The sequence below is a fragment of the Salvelinus namaycush genome, chromosome 16, assembly GCF_016432855.1.
Source record: "Salvelinus namaycush isolate Seneca chromosome 16, SaNama_1.0, whole genome shotgun sequence".
NCBI lineage: Eukaryota > Metazoa > Chordata > Actinopteri > Salmoniformes > Salmonidae > Salvelinus > Salvelinus namaycush.
The window spans coordinates 38880543-38897645 of NC_052322.1; the positions used below are offsets into that span (position 1 = coordinate 38880543).

The 17103-nt window shown below is 44.4% G+C and overlaps 1 protein-coding gene across 1 annotated transcript in view; it reads right to left on the minus strand.

Moving 5' to 3' along the window:
- Positions 1 to 17103, minus strand: part of LOC120061424 (rho GTPase-activating protein 39-like) — a 151722-nt gene that overhangs the window by 83284 nt on the left and 51335 nt on the right. The window contains exon 2 of the mRNA XM_039011223.1: positions 12093 to 12533. Coding sequence (XP_038867151.1) covers positions 12093 to 12533 — 441 coding nt within the window. The remainder of the gene's footprint in view (positions 1 to 12092; positions 12534 to 17103) is intronic.

The following is a 17103-nucleotide window of genomic DNA, read 5'->3' on the forward strand; positions in this document are numbered from 1 at the left end:
ATTCCATCCAGTCCACTCCATTCCATCCAGTCCACTCCATTCCATCCAGTCCACTCCATTCCACCCAGTCCACTCCATTCCATCCAGTCCACTCCATTCCATCCAGTCCACTCCATTCCACCCAGTCCACTCCATTCCACCCAGTCCACTCCATTCCACCCAGTCCACTCCATTCCATCCAGTCCACTCCATTCCACCCAGTCCACTCCATTCCATCCAGTCCACTCCATTCCATCCAGTCCCCTCCATTCCACCCAGTCCACTCCATTCCATCCAGTCCACTCCATTCCATCCAGTCCACTCCATTCCAGCTATTATTATGAGCCGTTCTCAGCAGCATGGGGGCTGAGGGGCACAATAGTAAAGTGAAACAATAGTAAAGTGTTCACACCGCTTCTGTTGTGGTTAAAAGAAGAAGGATGCACCTGCAGAAGTGTAACCTCTGAAATGAATAGACAGAGCTATGGAGTCAAGGACTGACCAAGATATCAACATTATATTTACAACCATGTTTTGAGGCCGTGTTTGTTTACATTTACATTGTTTACAAACATTGGAGTAGAACAATCTTATATTGTGGGTTCTGATGGAGTGGGACAGTTGAACTATACTCATGAGCCATTTATAAGTTATATTCTTCAAGAATCAATGGATGTAGCAACTAAGGATTCAAGCTTTAAGGGACGACTGAAACTATCCCGAGACTGAGGAATTTGTCTCAAATGTCTCAAACGAAACAGAGTACTCAGAAGACAGACATCTTTCAAGTGCTTCTTGGGCAGGTTAGGACAGAGAGCTCTGTGGCTCTGTCACAGCATCTCTAACCCTGAAGTGGATGTGAGCATGTCAGTAGAACTTGCAGTGGAGGCTATTGGGGGGAGAACGGCTCATAATAATGGCTGGAATGGAGTCAATGGAATGGAATCAAAAACATGTTTTTTAATGGGTTTGATACCATTCCGTCCACTCCATTCCACTCCATTCCATCCAGTCCACTCCATCCAGTCCACTCCATTCCATCCAGTCCACTCCATTCCATCCAGTCCACTCCATTCCACTCCATTCCATCCAGTCCACTCCATTCCATCCAGTCCACTCCATTCCACCCAGTCCACTCCATTCCATCCAGTCCACTCCATTCCATCCAGTCCACTCCATTCCACCCAGTCCACTCCATTCCATCCAGTCCACTCCATTCCATCCAGTCCACTCCATTCCATCCAGTCCACTCCATTCCTCCCAGTCCACTCCATTCCATCCAGTCCACTCCATTCCACCCAGTCCACTCCATTCCATCCAGTCCACTCCATTCCATCCAGTCCACTCCATTCCACCCAGTCCACTCCATTCCATCCAGTCCACTCCATTCCATACAGTCCACTCCATTCCACCCAGTCCACTCCATTCCACCCAGTCCACTCCATTCCATCCAGTCCACTCCATTCCATCCAGTCCACTCCATTCCACCCAGTCCACTCCATTCCATCCAGTCCACTCCATTCCATCCAGTCCACCCAGTCCACTCCATTCCATCCAGTCCACTCCATTCCATCCAGTCCACTCCATTCCAGCTATTATTATGAGCCGTTCTCAGCAGCATGGGGGCTGAGGGGCTTTCCTTCCACTCCATCCAGACTGATGGGAAAAGCAGGCATGTGGGTACTTCGGGCAATAGACCTTGGTGTAATGGACACAACACATATTCAATTGTAATCCGTTACATTACCAGCAAAAATACTGTCATCATATTACAGATGTTTTCGAAAAACACCATGATTACTTCTAGACTTACTTTTAAATTCAGAAAGGATGTTTTCGAAAACAATTACTTGACACTTTTCTGTTTTCTCAATGACATTCAAATCAGCGTTGAAAAAAGGTGCATGTTAAAATGTGTTTTCCGCCTGAGCGAGTCTGACCACAAGTCAGAGAACACGTCAATTCAGACATCAATTCAACGTCTATTCCACGTTGGTTCAACGTAATTTCATTGAAATGATGTTGAAACAACGTTCATTCAACCAGTGTGTGCCCAGTGGGAGACTGTTGTTGGCTACAGTCCAATCTATGTTACAGTCCGCATCCAAAGATTAGCCAACTTGAATAAATGCTTGGAGGTAAATTACCGAGTGGCGCAGCGGTCTAAGGCACTGCATCTCAGTGCTAGACGTGTCACTACAGACCCTGGTTCGATCCCTGGCTTTATCACAACCGGCAGTGATCGGGAGTCCCACAGGGCGACTCACAATTGGCCCAGCATCGTCCGGGTTAGAGGAGGGTTTGGCCGAGGTAAGCAGTCTTTGTAAAATTAGAATTTGTTCTTAACTGAATTGCCTAGTTAAATAAAGGACGACAGCAGTGGTGTAGCATACGGGCAATATCAATATCACTTAGGCCTATTATAGGTTGCATAGCGCATTGATGTTAATCACACGGCTGCTCTCTCATTTTGCTATTTACGCCTTACAGATTGTGGTTGTTGTGGATGGCTGTTCACAAATGTATATGTGAACCCAATAATGGCTAAGTTGAAGAAGTTTAAGCTGACTATCAATCATCGTTTTTGCGACAGGGGTTTATTCATTATGGAAACCAAAAACGGAAGCAAACAGAGCAAAACAATAGTTTCTATTGGACAAATTCCGGTAGGTCCTGCCCCGTTTTGTTCCGTTTGCTTCTATTTAAGAAATGTTTTGCAACAGAATCGGCATAATGAATATACCTCCAGTGGACAACCAGTGAAAAATGCTCTCTTGCAACAGCTGCATAGTGCAGATCCCAGCCTATGGAATACATATTTGAGTTCCTCCCTTCTAAACTCCCCCATGGTATTGTGCTCCATACTGTGAAAAAATGGTTGAATTTAAGAAGACCACCAGAGGGGCTTTTACTGCTAATTCCTGCTGATAAAAAAAATGTCCATAGGCCTAATGGACACATGCTCAAACTCGCACACTTTGATAGACTTAAACAACTGCAAATTACTATTAACAAAAATATTTAAAAAACAGGTCCACAGCAAATGCAGCATATGGCATACTTTTCAATAGTGCTCAAAGCTTGCCATTCCTTAGAGGAGCATTTATTTTCAACATTATATGCATATTCTAGCATCTGGACCTGAGAAATAGGCAGCTTACACGTTTTTTTTCCAAACATAAAAATTCTGCCCCCTAGCTTCAAGAGGTTAAACGCTAGTAAAACCAAATGCATGCATTTCAACCGTTCGCTGCCCGCACCCGCCCGCCCGACTAGCATCACCACCCTGGACGGTTCTGACTTAGAATATGTGGACAACTATAAATACCTAGGTGTCTGGCTAGACTGTAAACTCTCCTTCCAGACTCATATTAAACATCTCCAATCCAAAATCAAATCTAGAATCGGCTTTCTATTTCGCAACAAAGCCTCCTTCACTCACGCCGCCAAACTTACCCTAGTAAAACTGACTATCCTACCGATCCTCGACTTCGGCGATGTCATCTACAAAATAGCTTCCGATACTCTACTCAGCAAACTGGATGCAGTCTATCACAGTGCCATCCGTTTTGTTACCAAATCACCTTATACCCACCACTGCGACCTGTATGCTCTAGTCGGCTGGCCCACGCTACATATTCGTCGCCAGACCCAATGGCTCCAGGTCATCTATAAGTCTATGCTAGGTAAAGCTCTGCCTTATCTCAGTTCACTGGTCACGATAACAACACCCACCCGTAGCACACGTTCCCCAAAGCCAACACCTCTTTTGGCCACCTTTCCTTCCAGTTCTCTGCTGCCAGTGACTGGAACGAATTGCAAAAATCACTGAAGCTGGAGACTTATATTTCCCTCACCAACTTTAAACATCAGCTATCTGAGCAGCTAACCGATCGCTGCAGCTGTACATAGTCCATCTGTAAATAGCCCATCCAATCTACATACCTCATCCCCATACTGTTTTAATTTACTTTTCTGCTCTTTTGCACACCAGTATCTCTACTTGCACATCATCATCTGCTCATTTATCATTCCAGTGTGAATCTGCGAAATTGTAATTATTCGCTCCTATGGCCTATTTATTGCCTACCTCCTCATGCATTTTGCACACACTGTATATATACTTTCTTTTTTCTACTGTGTCATTGACTTGTTTATTGTGTTATTGGCTTGTTCATTGTTTATTCCATGTTATTCCATGTGTAACTCTGTGTTGTTGTGTCACACTCCTTTGCTTTATCTTGGCCCGGCTGCAATGGCAAATGAGAATTTGCTATCAACTAGCCTACCTGGTTAAATAAAGGTGAAATAAAAAAATAAAAAATAAAAAATCAAATTTTTGATGATCAAGGGGTACTAAATTAATTGGAATGACTGAAAATCGGACAGACTTTGTTTTTTTAATGTAAAGATATAGCTTAATTGTATTATTATCTGTAGTAGAGCAAAATGGGTTAGAAGAAGCGAACACATCCATATATGGCCAGCTATGTAAACTTTAACATTGATTTATCCTGCAATAGATGTCATTCAATTGATACAATACATTTTTTGTTTTCTCTTAAGGGGAAAGTAACCTAAAAGTAACTGAATGTAATCAGATTACGTTACTGAGTTTGGGTAATCCAAAAGTTATGTTACTGATTACAATTTTGAACACGTAACTATTAACTGTAACGGATTACATTTAGAAAATAACCTAGCCAACCCTGGTCATATGGTGTGAGTTGTGAGGAAGGGATGAGTAGGGGTAGATGTAGGGACCTGGCTGTGCTGTGTTGCTGAGTTAACAGAGGTAGAGAGAGAGGTAGAGAGAGAGAGAGAGAGAGAGAGAGAGAGAGAGAGAGAGAGAGAGAGAGAGAGAGAGAAAGCGAGAGAGAGAGAGAGAGAGAGAGAGAGAGAGAGAGAGAGAGAGAGAGAGAGAGAGAGAGAGAGAGAGACATGAAAACTGTAAATGACCCTGGGAATCGATAGAACATCGCTCAGAGAAGCACAAAAACAATATAACATTCAAAATGAATCTTTCCTTTCAGCAGGTTGACGTTTATTGGGACGTGTCTTGTCCTTGAGGCAGAACTGACTGATTTCCGCTATATGGGCCATCTGCAAAGTCAAAATGAACTATATTGTAAAAATGTATGAACACAAAAATGAGCTTTTTAGTCTTCATTTAAGGCTAGGGTTAGGCATTAAGGTTAGCAGTGTGGTTAAGGTTATGGTTATTTAAGGTTAGGATTAGGCAATAAGGTTAGCAGTGTGGTTAAGGTTAGGATTACTGCATCTCAGTGCTTGAGGCGTCACTACAGACCCTGGCTCGATTGCAGGCTGTATCACAACTGGCCGTGATTGGCAGTTCCATAGGGTGGCACACAATTGGCCCAGCGTTGTCCGGGTTAGGGTTTGGCCAGGGTAGGCCGTCATTGTAAATTAGAATTTGTTCTTAATAATCAGATTAGGTACATGTTTGGGTAATCCAAAAATTACGTTACTGATTACAATTTTGGACAGGGAACTACTAACTGTCATGTTTCAGCGTGGGAGTCATGGAGTGTGTGAGTGGAATTGGTTCTGACGCAAATACATACACAGATGGGTGAATGTGTGAGTGTTTATGCACACGCAAACACACGCACATACACACACACACACACACACACACACACACACACACACACACACACACACACACACACACACACACACACACACACACACACACACACACACACACACACACACACACACACACAATCGTTTTCTGTATAAACTAGGGTAACAGTAGCCTTCCATCCACCCCTAGGACACCCCAGCCCAACACCTCCACTTCAGTTGAGGGCTGAGGAAGGGGCCTTCCAGAAGCTTGTCTGGAACAATGGATGAATACTGTAAGACGCTGAGCAGTGAGGGCTTATTCTGAGGTCACTGATAGGGATTCAGACCACTCAGTATCTTTCTCTGAGCCATTCCTGAGAGAGAGAGAGAGAGAGAGAGAGAGAGAGAGAGAGAGAGAGAGAGAGAGAGAGAGAAAGAAGAGAGAGAGAGAGAGAGAGAGAGAGAGAGAGAGAGAGAGAGTGTCTGGGTCCCTCTGCTGCTGTCCTTGTATGGGTACTGCTCCTATTGTACTGGACTAAGTGTGGAACTATTCAGTTGGAGGACGAGGAACGTCTCCAAACAACCATTACAACTCATTACCGGTCCCTCGCTCTAACACTGACAGGTGTGTGTGTGTGTGTGTGTGGGGGGGGGGGGGGTTCGCATACTTGGGCGTATGTGTCAAAGGGTTGGATATGTTGGAGGAACAAAAACATCCATGTTGGCAAAATATGAAGCGATTCAAAGTAGCGTATTTGGCCGTGACCAGAGTTGTTTGATATAGCAAGTCTTATACGGCTCCTGTATGAAATACAGCAGGGCATTTCCTGTCTGAATAGGGTAAGTGAGAAAGGGGGTACAGAAGGAAACATGAAGTAATTCCCCCATGATTGGAGCATATCTCCTTCCTGTCTGACAGTGGGCTGTGTGTGTTGTGTTGGAGGGTTACCATGTTGTGTGAGTCGCCCACTCCCAGAGGTAAGGCATAAGGCACACACTCTGTCACGTTCCCCACAGGAACGAGATGGGAAGACGAGAACAAACAGTAAATCGGTAAAGCTCCAGAAAAACGACTCTAAATGTAATCTCCATCCCTCGCTAAAGAGAGCTGCCATGTAAAACAAGCTGTGCAGAGGCCAAAACAAAACAAACTTAATCAGATTTTCTTTCATACTGCAAAATGTAATCTAAGTTTGCCTAGCGATCAGAATCAGCCATAGCTTAAAGTCAGTGGAGACTCCTCAGAGGAGGAAGGGGAAGACAAGCCACAAATTGTGAAACATTAAAAAAGTTATTATTTTTTAGATAAATCTGTACTAAATATATTCACGTCACCAAATGATTTATTAAAAACACACTGTTTTGCAATGAAGGTCAACAGTAGCCTCAACAGCACTCTCTGGGGTAGCACCATGGTGTAGCCGGAGGACAGCTAGTTTCCGTCCTTGTGGTACATTGCCTTCAATACAAAACCTAGGAGGCTCATGGTTCTCAAGCCATTCCATAGACTTACACAGTAATTATGACAACTTCCGGAGGACGTCCTCCGACCTATCAGAGTTCTTGTAGCACATTATCCACCTAATCAAGGAATCAGAAAATGAATCTAGTTAAATACAAAAGCATTAGCTATAGCTAGCTAGCTAGCACTGCAGTGCATAACATGTGGTGTGTAGTTGACTCAAAGAGAAAGACAATAGTTGAACAGTTTTGAACAAATTAATTTCTTCAAAGATGAAGGAGAAGCAAGAGAGAAAGAGACAGCGAGAGCAAGCTATATTTCATTTTTTTAACTTTCAATTTCACTTACTTAGCTAGCAAATGCAGCTAGCTAGTTTAGTCTACTCAAACAGCCGGCTCAAACAGAGAGGGATGCTATGTTAGCTAGCTGGCTATGGCTAACTAACGCTGGAACTCTTCCAAGTCAAGGTAAGCTTTTGGTTGTATTCGTTTATTGCCACCTGGGGCCTGCGGTGTAACTGCTAAACTGCTGACTGTACACTATACTGCATGATTGTAGTGGGTTTACCAACGCGTGAGTTCTAGTAGCTATGTTGACTATGCCATATAACGATGTAGGCTGTCTGTAGCGGTTATGGAATGAATGTTTGGCTTGGAAAGGTTCTTTCACCTGGTCACAGACAACTGTTGTGTTTGTGCAATTGAAGTCCACAAGCGAAGGTAAACGGTGAGAGGAAGAGAACGAGTAGATGTGAGAAGGAATTATACAACAAGCAAAGTGATCATACTGTTCTTACAAATGTCACTGCTTAAAGTGTACTAAATGTTTTTTTAGTAGTAAGTGCTCTTCACTCACTTCATTACTAAGTTATCTCCAAGCTAGCCTGGTTGTCATATAGCCAAACAGCTGCCTGGTTGTCATATAGCCAAACAGCTGCCTGGTTGTTATATAGCCAAACAGCTGCCTGGTTGTCAAATAGCCAAACAGCTGCCTGGTTGTCATATAGCCAAACAGCTGCCTGGTTGTTATATAGCCAAACAGCTGCCTGGTTGTCAGATAACCAAACAGCTGCCTGGTTGTTATATAGCCAAACAGCTGCCTGGTTGTTATATAGCCAAACAGCTGCCTGGTTGTCAGATAACCAAACAGCTGCCTGGTTGTCAGATAACCAAACAGCTGCCTGTGCTCAAAGTTAGAAACTGTTAGTGTTTACACCAAGTTAGCTTGTGCTACATTTTATCCCCTATGCTAACAGTTTGGCACACGCTCAGACAGACAGACAGGCTCAGATCTGGCTTGGCCCATAAGGTTAGCGGCTACATGGCTAACACCATCATCAAGATGGCTTCTACCCAGCCCAGGGTTGGAGCCTGAACAGGACACATTTAACCAAGGATGCTGTGACTAAACAATTCCATTATCATCTGCAGACAATCTCATTATAGTAGGCCTCTCCTACTTTTAGCATTCACCTGATTGTTCTCTCCTACTTTTAGACATTTAAAAAAAATGTAACCTTTATTTAACTAGGCAAGTCAGTTAAGAACAAATTCTTATTTACAATGACAGCCTACCCCGGCCAAACCCGAACGATGTGGGGCCAATTGTGTGCCGGCCTATGGGACTCCCAATCACGGGCCAGATGTGATGCAGCCTGGATTCAAAACAGGGACTGCAGTGACGCCTCTTGCACTGAGATGCAGTGCCTTAGACCGCTGGGCCACTCAGGAGACCCGATTAACAGATGCTCTTATACAGAGTGACTTAAAGGACCAATCAGGGTTAAGTTCCTTGCTCAAAGGTACATAGACAGATTTTTCACCTAGTCAGCTAGGGAATTTTGAACTAGTGACCTTTTGGTTGTTGGCCAAACGCTCTTAACCGCTAGGCTACCTGCTGTCCAACAACGACAGACCTCCAAAACACTGAGGACATCATCCATCTCCCTGACCATCCGTCCTTCTCTGTCTTGGTTTATCTCAAACTCCTTCTCTCTGTCCTGGTTTATCTCAAACTTCTTCTCTCTGTCCTGGTTTATCTCAAACTTCTTCTCTCTGTCCTGGTTTATCTCAAACTTCTTCTCTCTGTCCTGGTTAATCTCAAACTTCTTCTCTCTGTCTTGGTTTATCTCAAACTCCTTCTCTCTGTCCTGGTTTATCTCAAACTTCTTCTCTCTGTCCTGGTTTATCTCAAACTCCTTCTCTCTGTCCTGGTTTATCTCAAACTTCTTCTCTCTGTCCTGGTTTATCTCAAACTTCTTCTCTCTGTCCTGGTTTATCTCAAACTCCTTCTCTCTGTTTTGGTTTATCTCAAACTCCTTCTCTCTGTCTTGGTTTATCTCAAACTTCTTCTCTCTGTCCTGGTTTATCTCAAACTTCTTCTCTCTGTCCTGGTTAATCTCAAACTTCTTCTCTCTGTCTTGGTTTATCTCAAACTCCTTCTCTCTGTCCTGGTTTATCTCAAACTTCTTCTCTCTGTCCTGGTTTATCTCAAACTCCTTCTCTCTGTCCTGGTTTATCTCAAACTTCTTCTCTCTGTCCTGGTTTATCTCAAACTTCTTCTCTCTGTCCTGGTTTATCTCAAACTCCTTCTCTCTGTCTTGGTTTATCTCAAACTTCTTCTCTCTGTCCTGGTTTATCTCAAACTTCTTCTCTCTGTCCTGGTTTATCTCAAACTTCTTCTCTCTGTCTTGGTTAATCTCAAACTTATTCTCTCTGTCTTGGTTTATCTCAAACTCCTTCTCTCTGTCTTGGTTTATCTCAAACTTCTTCTCTCTGTCTTGGTTTATCTCAAACTTCTTCTCTCTGTCTTGGTTTATCTCAAACTCCTTCTCTCTGTCCTGGTTTATCTCAAACTTCTTCTCTCTGTCTTGGTTTATCTCAAACTCCTTCTCTCTGTCTTGGTTTATCTCAAACTTCTTCTCTCTGTCCTGGTTTATCTCAAACTCCTTCTCTCTGTCTTGGTTTATCTCAAACTTCTTCTCTCTGTCTTGGTTTATCTCAAACTCCTTCTCTCTGTCCTGGTTTATCTCAAACTTCTTCTCTCTGTCCTGGTTTATCTCAAACTTCTTCTCTCTGTCTTGGTTTATCTCAAACTTCTTCTCTCTGTCTTGGTTTATCTCAAACTTCTTCTCTCTGTCCTGGTTTATCTCAAACTCCTTCTCTCTGTCTTGGTTTATCTCAAACTTCTTCTCTCTGTCTTGGTTTATCTCAAACTCCTTCTCTCTGTCCTGGTTTATCTCAAACTTCTTCTCTCTGTCCTGGTTTATCTCAAACTTCTTCTCTCTGTCTTGGTTTATCTCAAACTTCTTCTCTCTGTCTTGGTTTATCTCAAACTCCTTCTCTCTGTCTTGGTTTATCTCAAACTTCTTCTCTCTGTCCTGGTTTATCTCAAACTCCTTCTCTCTGTCTTGGTTTATCTCAAACTTCTTCTCTCTGTCTTGGTTTATCTCAAACTCCTTCTCTCTGTCCTGGTTTATCTCAAACTTCTTCTCTCTGTCCTGGTTTATCTCAAACTTCTTCTCTCTGTCTTGGTTTATCTCAAACTCCTTCTCTCTGTCCTGGTTTATCTCAAACTTCTTCTCTCTGTCTTGGTTTATCTCAAACTTCTTCTCTCTGTCTTGGTTTATCTCAAACTCCTTCTCTCTGTCCTGGTTTATCTCAAACTCCTTCTCTCTGTCTTGGTTTATCTCAAACTTCTTCTCTCTGTCTTGGTTTATCTCAAACTCCTTCTCTCTGTCTTGGTTTATCTCAAACTTCTTCTCTCTGTCCTGGTTTATCTCAAACTCCTTCTCTCTGTCTTGGTTTATCTCAAACTCCTTCTCTCTGTCCTGGTTTATCTCAAACTCCTTCTCTCTGTCCTGGTTTATCTCAAACTCCTTCTCTCTGTCTTGGTTTATCTCAAACTTCTTCTCTCTGTCTTGGTTTATCTCAAACTCCTTCTCTCTGTCTTGGTTTATCTCAAACTTCTTCTCTCTGTCCTGGTTTATCTCAAACTCCTTCTCTCTGTCTTGGTTTATCTCAAACTCCTTCTCTCTGTCCTGGTTTATCTCAAACTCCTTCTCTCTGTCTTGGTTTATCTCAAACTTCTTCTCGCTGTCTTGGTTTATCTCAAACTCCTTCTCTCTGTCTTGGTTTATCTCAAACTTCTTCTCTCTGTCCTGGTTTATCTCAAACTCCTTCTCTCTGTCTTGGTTTATCTCAAACTCCTTCTCTCTGTCTTGGTTTATCTCAAACTTCTTCTCTCTGTTTTGGTAAATCTCAAACTTCTTCTCTCTGTTTTGGTTAATCTAAAACTTCTCTCTGTTTTGGTTAATCTCAAACTTCTCTCTGTTTTGGTTCATCTCAAACTTCTTCTCTCTGTTTTGGTTAATCTCAAAGTTCTTCTCTCTGTTTTGGTTAATCTCAAACTTCTTCTCTCTGTTTTGGTTAATCTCAAACTTCTTCTCTCTGTTTTGGTTCATCTAAAACTTCTCTCTGTTTTGGTTTATCTCAAACTTCTCTCTGTTTTGGTTCATCTCAAACTTCTTCTCTCTGTCTTGTCTCTGACTCTATCTGTTGACTAGCTCTTCTCAGTCTTTATCTCGTCTAGACATTTAATTCAACATTATCCCTGTCACCTCCCCCATACATCTCTTTCTATGTTCTCTGTCTCTCTCTCTGCTAAATGACACTGACACAACACATGAGAGAGTCGCCCACACAGTATTTAACTGGAGGAGTAAGGAGGGCCGTCTCATGTATGTGATATAGAGTAGATAAGGCTGTCATGACAGGGAGGATTGGCGCTGGGTCTAGCCAGGTAGAATGTGAAGTGACAGGTCCATTAGGCTCGGGTTAACCCACAGTAATGCATCTGTAGATGAACGAGGGAATACGCCTGCAGACCCAGCTTACTGACACTGGGTTCCATTCAGCTGCAGAGTCAGCCTTCCTGGAAGCAACTGCAGAGTAGCTTATAGGAGGAATCCCTCAACTACACAAGAGTTTATACTGTAATTAGGTTTAAGTCGGGCTAGAAAATAATATCTTTATGGTGTATGTTTTGGCAGAAAGGTTACCTGGGGGTGTCGTTCCTGCTCTCCAGGCTGTCACAGAGCCCCTTAGAGGGGGTGGACCGCCCGCTGCTGTCAGGGTCCTGGGCGGGGGGCATAGGGTAGGCCTGGTTAGGTAGGGCTGTGCGGCGGCCCTCCCCTCCTCCTCCCCCTCTCTGGGGCTTGATGGGGCCCCTCAGACCCGTCTCAGAGCTCCTCTTCATGGCCTGTAGCTGGGCCAGGGGCACGATGTCGCAGGCCTGGGGCCGGTGCCACACCGTCTGCTGACTGGCACTGTTGTAGTAGTAGAAGCGTTTGTTGTGGCTGTCAAACAGCTCCCACCACTGGCTGCCATCGGACTGGCGCACGGCGGCGCCTGCTGGGGGCTCCCAACCACACTCCCCCGAGGCCAGGTTCACGTACATGCGCTCCTGCGAGCGCGGCTCCAAGATCTCCACCCAGTCACAGCTAGAGAGAGGAGAGAGGGGGGACATGGGAAATGTATTCAAGATCTGGAAGACTAGACTCTATATGACTGACATTCTGAAAATAGGTCTTTTTTTCTTCTTTTTTTAATGGAAAATCACTGATGATGACTAATAGTTTTATCAGTTACGCGAGCACGGACAAAAGAGACAGGAAAAGTGACCCAGGATTAAACATAGATTACATCCGCAGTTGGCTGAGGGATTAAAGTAAGTGTAGAAGGAGGGCCAGTGGACAGAGGCGGGGGAGCTGGGGCTGTTGCCCACTAGGAGGTTCTCTCTGGGCCCAGCACCCAGGCTCTAATCTACTCAAGAAAGGGCAAACAAAGGAGACAGGCGAGAGAGAGCGAGCTGCTTCTGGGGCTCTGTTCACAAACACAAACTGACCCCACAGAGCCCCTGGACAGCAACATAATTAGACCCAACCAAATCATGAGAAGACAAAAATATAACTATTTCAAATCAAATCAAATCAAAGTTTATTTGTCACGTGCGCCGAATACAACAGGTGTAGTAGACCTTACAGTGAAATGCTTACAGGCTCTAACCAATAGACACACTAGAAAGAATCAACAAAAAACAGAACAAACTGGAATGTTATCTGGCCCTAAACAGACAGTACACAGTGGCAGAATACCTGACCACAGTGATTGACCCCAAATTAAGAAAATCCTTGACTATGTACAGACTCAGTGAGCATAGCCTTGCTATTGAGAAAGGCTGCCGTAGGCAGACCTGGCTCTCAAGAGAAGACAGGCTATTGTCACGGCTTCCGCCGAAGTTGGTCCCTCTCCTTGTTCGGCGGTCGAAGTCACCGACCTTCTAGCCATCGCTGATCCATTTTTCATTTTCCATTGGTTTTGTCTTGTCTTCCATCACACCTGGTTCCAATCCCATCAATTACATGTTGTGTATTTAACCCTCTGTTCCCCCCGCATGTCCTTGTCCGTAATTGTTTCTTGTAGTGCTTATGTATGGTATGCTGTATTTACCGGGTTTTGTTTGACCCATTTATTGTATTGTTCTGTTGACGGTGGTTTATGGATATTAAAGGACACCGTTGTAAATCAGTTCTCGCTCTCCTGCGCCTGACTTCTCTGACGCCAGTACGCACCTCATTACAGCTATGTGCACACTGCCCACAAACTGAGTTGGAAACTGAGCTGCACTTCCTAAACAACTGTCAAATGTATGACCGTATTAGAGACACATATTTTTCACAAATTACACAGACCTACAATGAATTAGAAAACAAATTAGACAGCAGCCAGATTTGTGACTCGTTGCCATGAGAACAGGGCAACCAGTTGGGAACAAACAACATTGTAAATACAGCCAATATTTATCTGTTTATGTATCTTCCTCTACTATTTGTACTACAACTATTTACACATTACTAAGAGAGAGAGAGAGAGACAGAAACACAGAGAGAGAGAGAGAGAGAGAGGCAGAAAGAGAGAGAGAGGCAGAGAGAGAGAGAGAGAGAGAGAGAGACAGAAAGAGAAAGAGAGAGAGAGAGAGAGAGAGAGAGAGAGAGAGAGAGAGAGAGACAGAGAGAGAGAGAGAGAGAGAGAGAGAGAGAGAGAGAGAGAGAGAGAGAGAGAGAGAGAGAGAGAGAGAGAGAGAGGAATACAATCATAGCTACATACTCATACCCACATGTACATCAGCACAAAATAAAACAAACATAGATGCTGTCTAGGTCACCCATTCTCCTGAAGGCCTCGAGCAGAATCAACCGTAGAGAATTAACCGTGCAGAATCAACCGTGCAGAATCAACCGTAGAGAATTAACCGTGCAGAATCAACCGTGCAGAATCAACCGTGCTGGCATGGTAGCTCTAAACACACTGTTAATCACAGTAGGCAGTGTACCTACACAGGTTCAACAGTTCACACCCAACTACATACTAAGGAGCGTTCCACCCACCCACACCCACCCACCCACCCACCCCCACACCCACCCACCCACCCACCCACCCACCCACCCACACACACACACACACACACACACACACACACACACACACACACACACACACACACACACACACACACACACACGTTAAAACCTGTCAGTAAAGAAAACAAGACTCACAAAGGGAACAACTGGATGATCACCCACCACTCTGCCAAGACCTCTTGGAAATGTTAAAAGCTCACAAAGACACACTTTGTTTTATGTGAAAAGGTGTAATAAATCCCTGTTACTTTCTACAAATTATTCTTAGACATAAAATCGACCAACAATTTTTTGCACACCAGCACTTTCTCCCTCTGTCCTGAGTCTCCTCCCCAAACAACATGACATGGTCTCTGAAATGAAAGCTACACTCCTATCTTAGTGTTCACACTATCAGGTCCCACTGACTTACACACTTCAACACACTATCAGGTCCCACTGACTTACACACTTCAACACACTATCAGGTCCCACCACTTCAACACACTATCGGAGGATTCCTGCTTCTGGATGGTCCACAGAACGCTAAGAAAGCACTGCGGTCCTGAGGTACTGTATGTCCTGTTCCCGTTCTGGCTTGACTTGTGTCTTTCTAGGAAGAATCCTCTCGTCCCTAAACAACCTGTCCAAAACCTTGTCCGACGTGTCTCATAATTCACACCTACCTGTCCCAAAACCAAGAGTCTCACCTCCAGCTACAATGACCGTTCTGATCCAGAGCGTTGCTGTGAAGGAGTGTGTGTGTGTGGTCAGTTATTCTCCTTCCTCTCAACCCACTCTCCAATCTCCGCTATTGACTAAAGGGGAGTCTCCCTCTCTCTGGGGCTTTGGGACAGTCTCGTTCCCGCCACTCCTCCCAGGGGACACTGGTGCCTCTCAGCAGTCACCTCTATTTCTGTCAGACACCCAGGGTGACCACAGGCCACCGGCCCCATGTCACATGACCAGTTGACCAGGACAGGAATTAGAGCATGTTTGGGGAAGTGCACGTGTGTGTTTGTTTATGGGTTTGGGCTCCCGAGTAACGCAGCGGTCTAAGGCACTCCATCTCAGTGCTAGAGGCATCACTACAAACCCTGGTTTGATTCCAGGCTGTATCACAACTGGCCGTGATTGGGAGTCCCATAAGGCGGCGCACAATCAGGGTGGCGCACAATTGGCCCAGCGTCGTCCGGGTTTGGCTGGGGTAAGCCGTCATTGTAAATAAGAATTTGTTCTTAACTTAACTGACTTGCCTAGTTAAATAAAGGTTAAATAACTAAAGAAGAAACAATCCTACTGCGATCAAACCTGAATCAGAAATCTCCTCAGAAGTAAATCTGTGGTCCAGCTGGTGGCTCAGCCCCTCAGTGGTAGAGCGCTAATACTGTACATCAACCCCACCCTAGTACCACACATAGCGCTGTCACACACTGCCCAGACACCTACCTGACTGAGAAGGAGAAACGCTGGTCTCTTACCACTCAGTCCTCTGGCTCCCCTGTCTGTGAAAGACTGTCCTTGTCCGCATGTCACCCACAGCTAGCATAGTAGCTGACTGACTCTGTGTGCTGCTCTCTGTCCTCTCACACCAACTCCCCAGTGGTATCCCCCCCACAGCCAGCCCCAGTAATCCAGGGCTCCCAGCCACAGGCCTGCTTTTGTCCCTCTCAATAACGCTGACTAGACCCTGCTATAAAGCTCTGTCCTGGCTGTCACTGCATCAAATCCCACCAGCCAGGGTCATGAAAATACTAATGCCTCAGGGCTTACACTACACAACATGACACAGACACACACAGAGGGAGAACCCGTACAGTGGAGAGCAAACCAACAATGCTGTTCTGTTGTGACTCCCAGCACCTGAGAAAGAGAGAGAGAAACACTTCCAACTAGGTCATGGCTAGAAGGGATCCAACTTTTGTCAAATGAATGTTATTTTATCTAACCCTAACCCAAACCCTTTTCTTAACCTTAACCTAATTATCCTAACATGCTGCGTTAATTCTCCTAAGTTGCTACGTTAATTATCCTAACATGCTGCGTTAATTCTCATAACCTACTACGTTAATTCTCCTAACCTGCTACGTTAATTCTCCTAACATGCTGCGTTAATTCTCCTAACCTGCTACGTTAATTATCCTAACCTGCTACGTTAATTCTCATAACCTACTACGTTAATTATCCTAACCTGCTACGTTAATTCTCCTAACCTACTACGTTATTTCTCCTAACATGCTGCGTTAATTCTCCTAACCTGCTACGTTAATTCTCCTAACCTACTACGTTATTTCTCATAACCTACTACTTTAATTCTCCTAACCTGCTACGTTAATTCTACTAACCTGCTATGTTAATTCTCCTAACCTACTACGTTAATTATCCTAACCTGCTATGTTAATTCTCCTAACCTACTAGAACTAGAACCTGAAACTGAGCATGTTTCTAAACACAGGGTCTCCCTCCGGAGTTCTTGGCTTGTGACTCCAGGCTGCCCACAAAGGGTGAAAATTAGCGTTCTGCCCATGCCAGGCTGCCCATGCCAGGCTCCCTATACCATCCTGGGCTCGCACCCAACTTCCACTGGAGCTTCACAAAATGGCCAACGAGA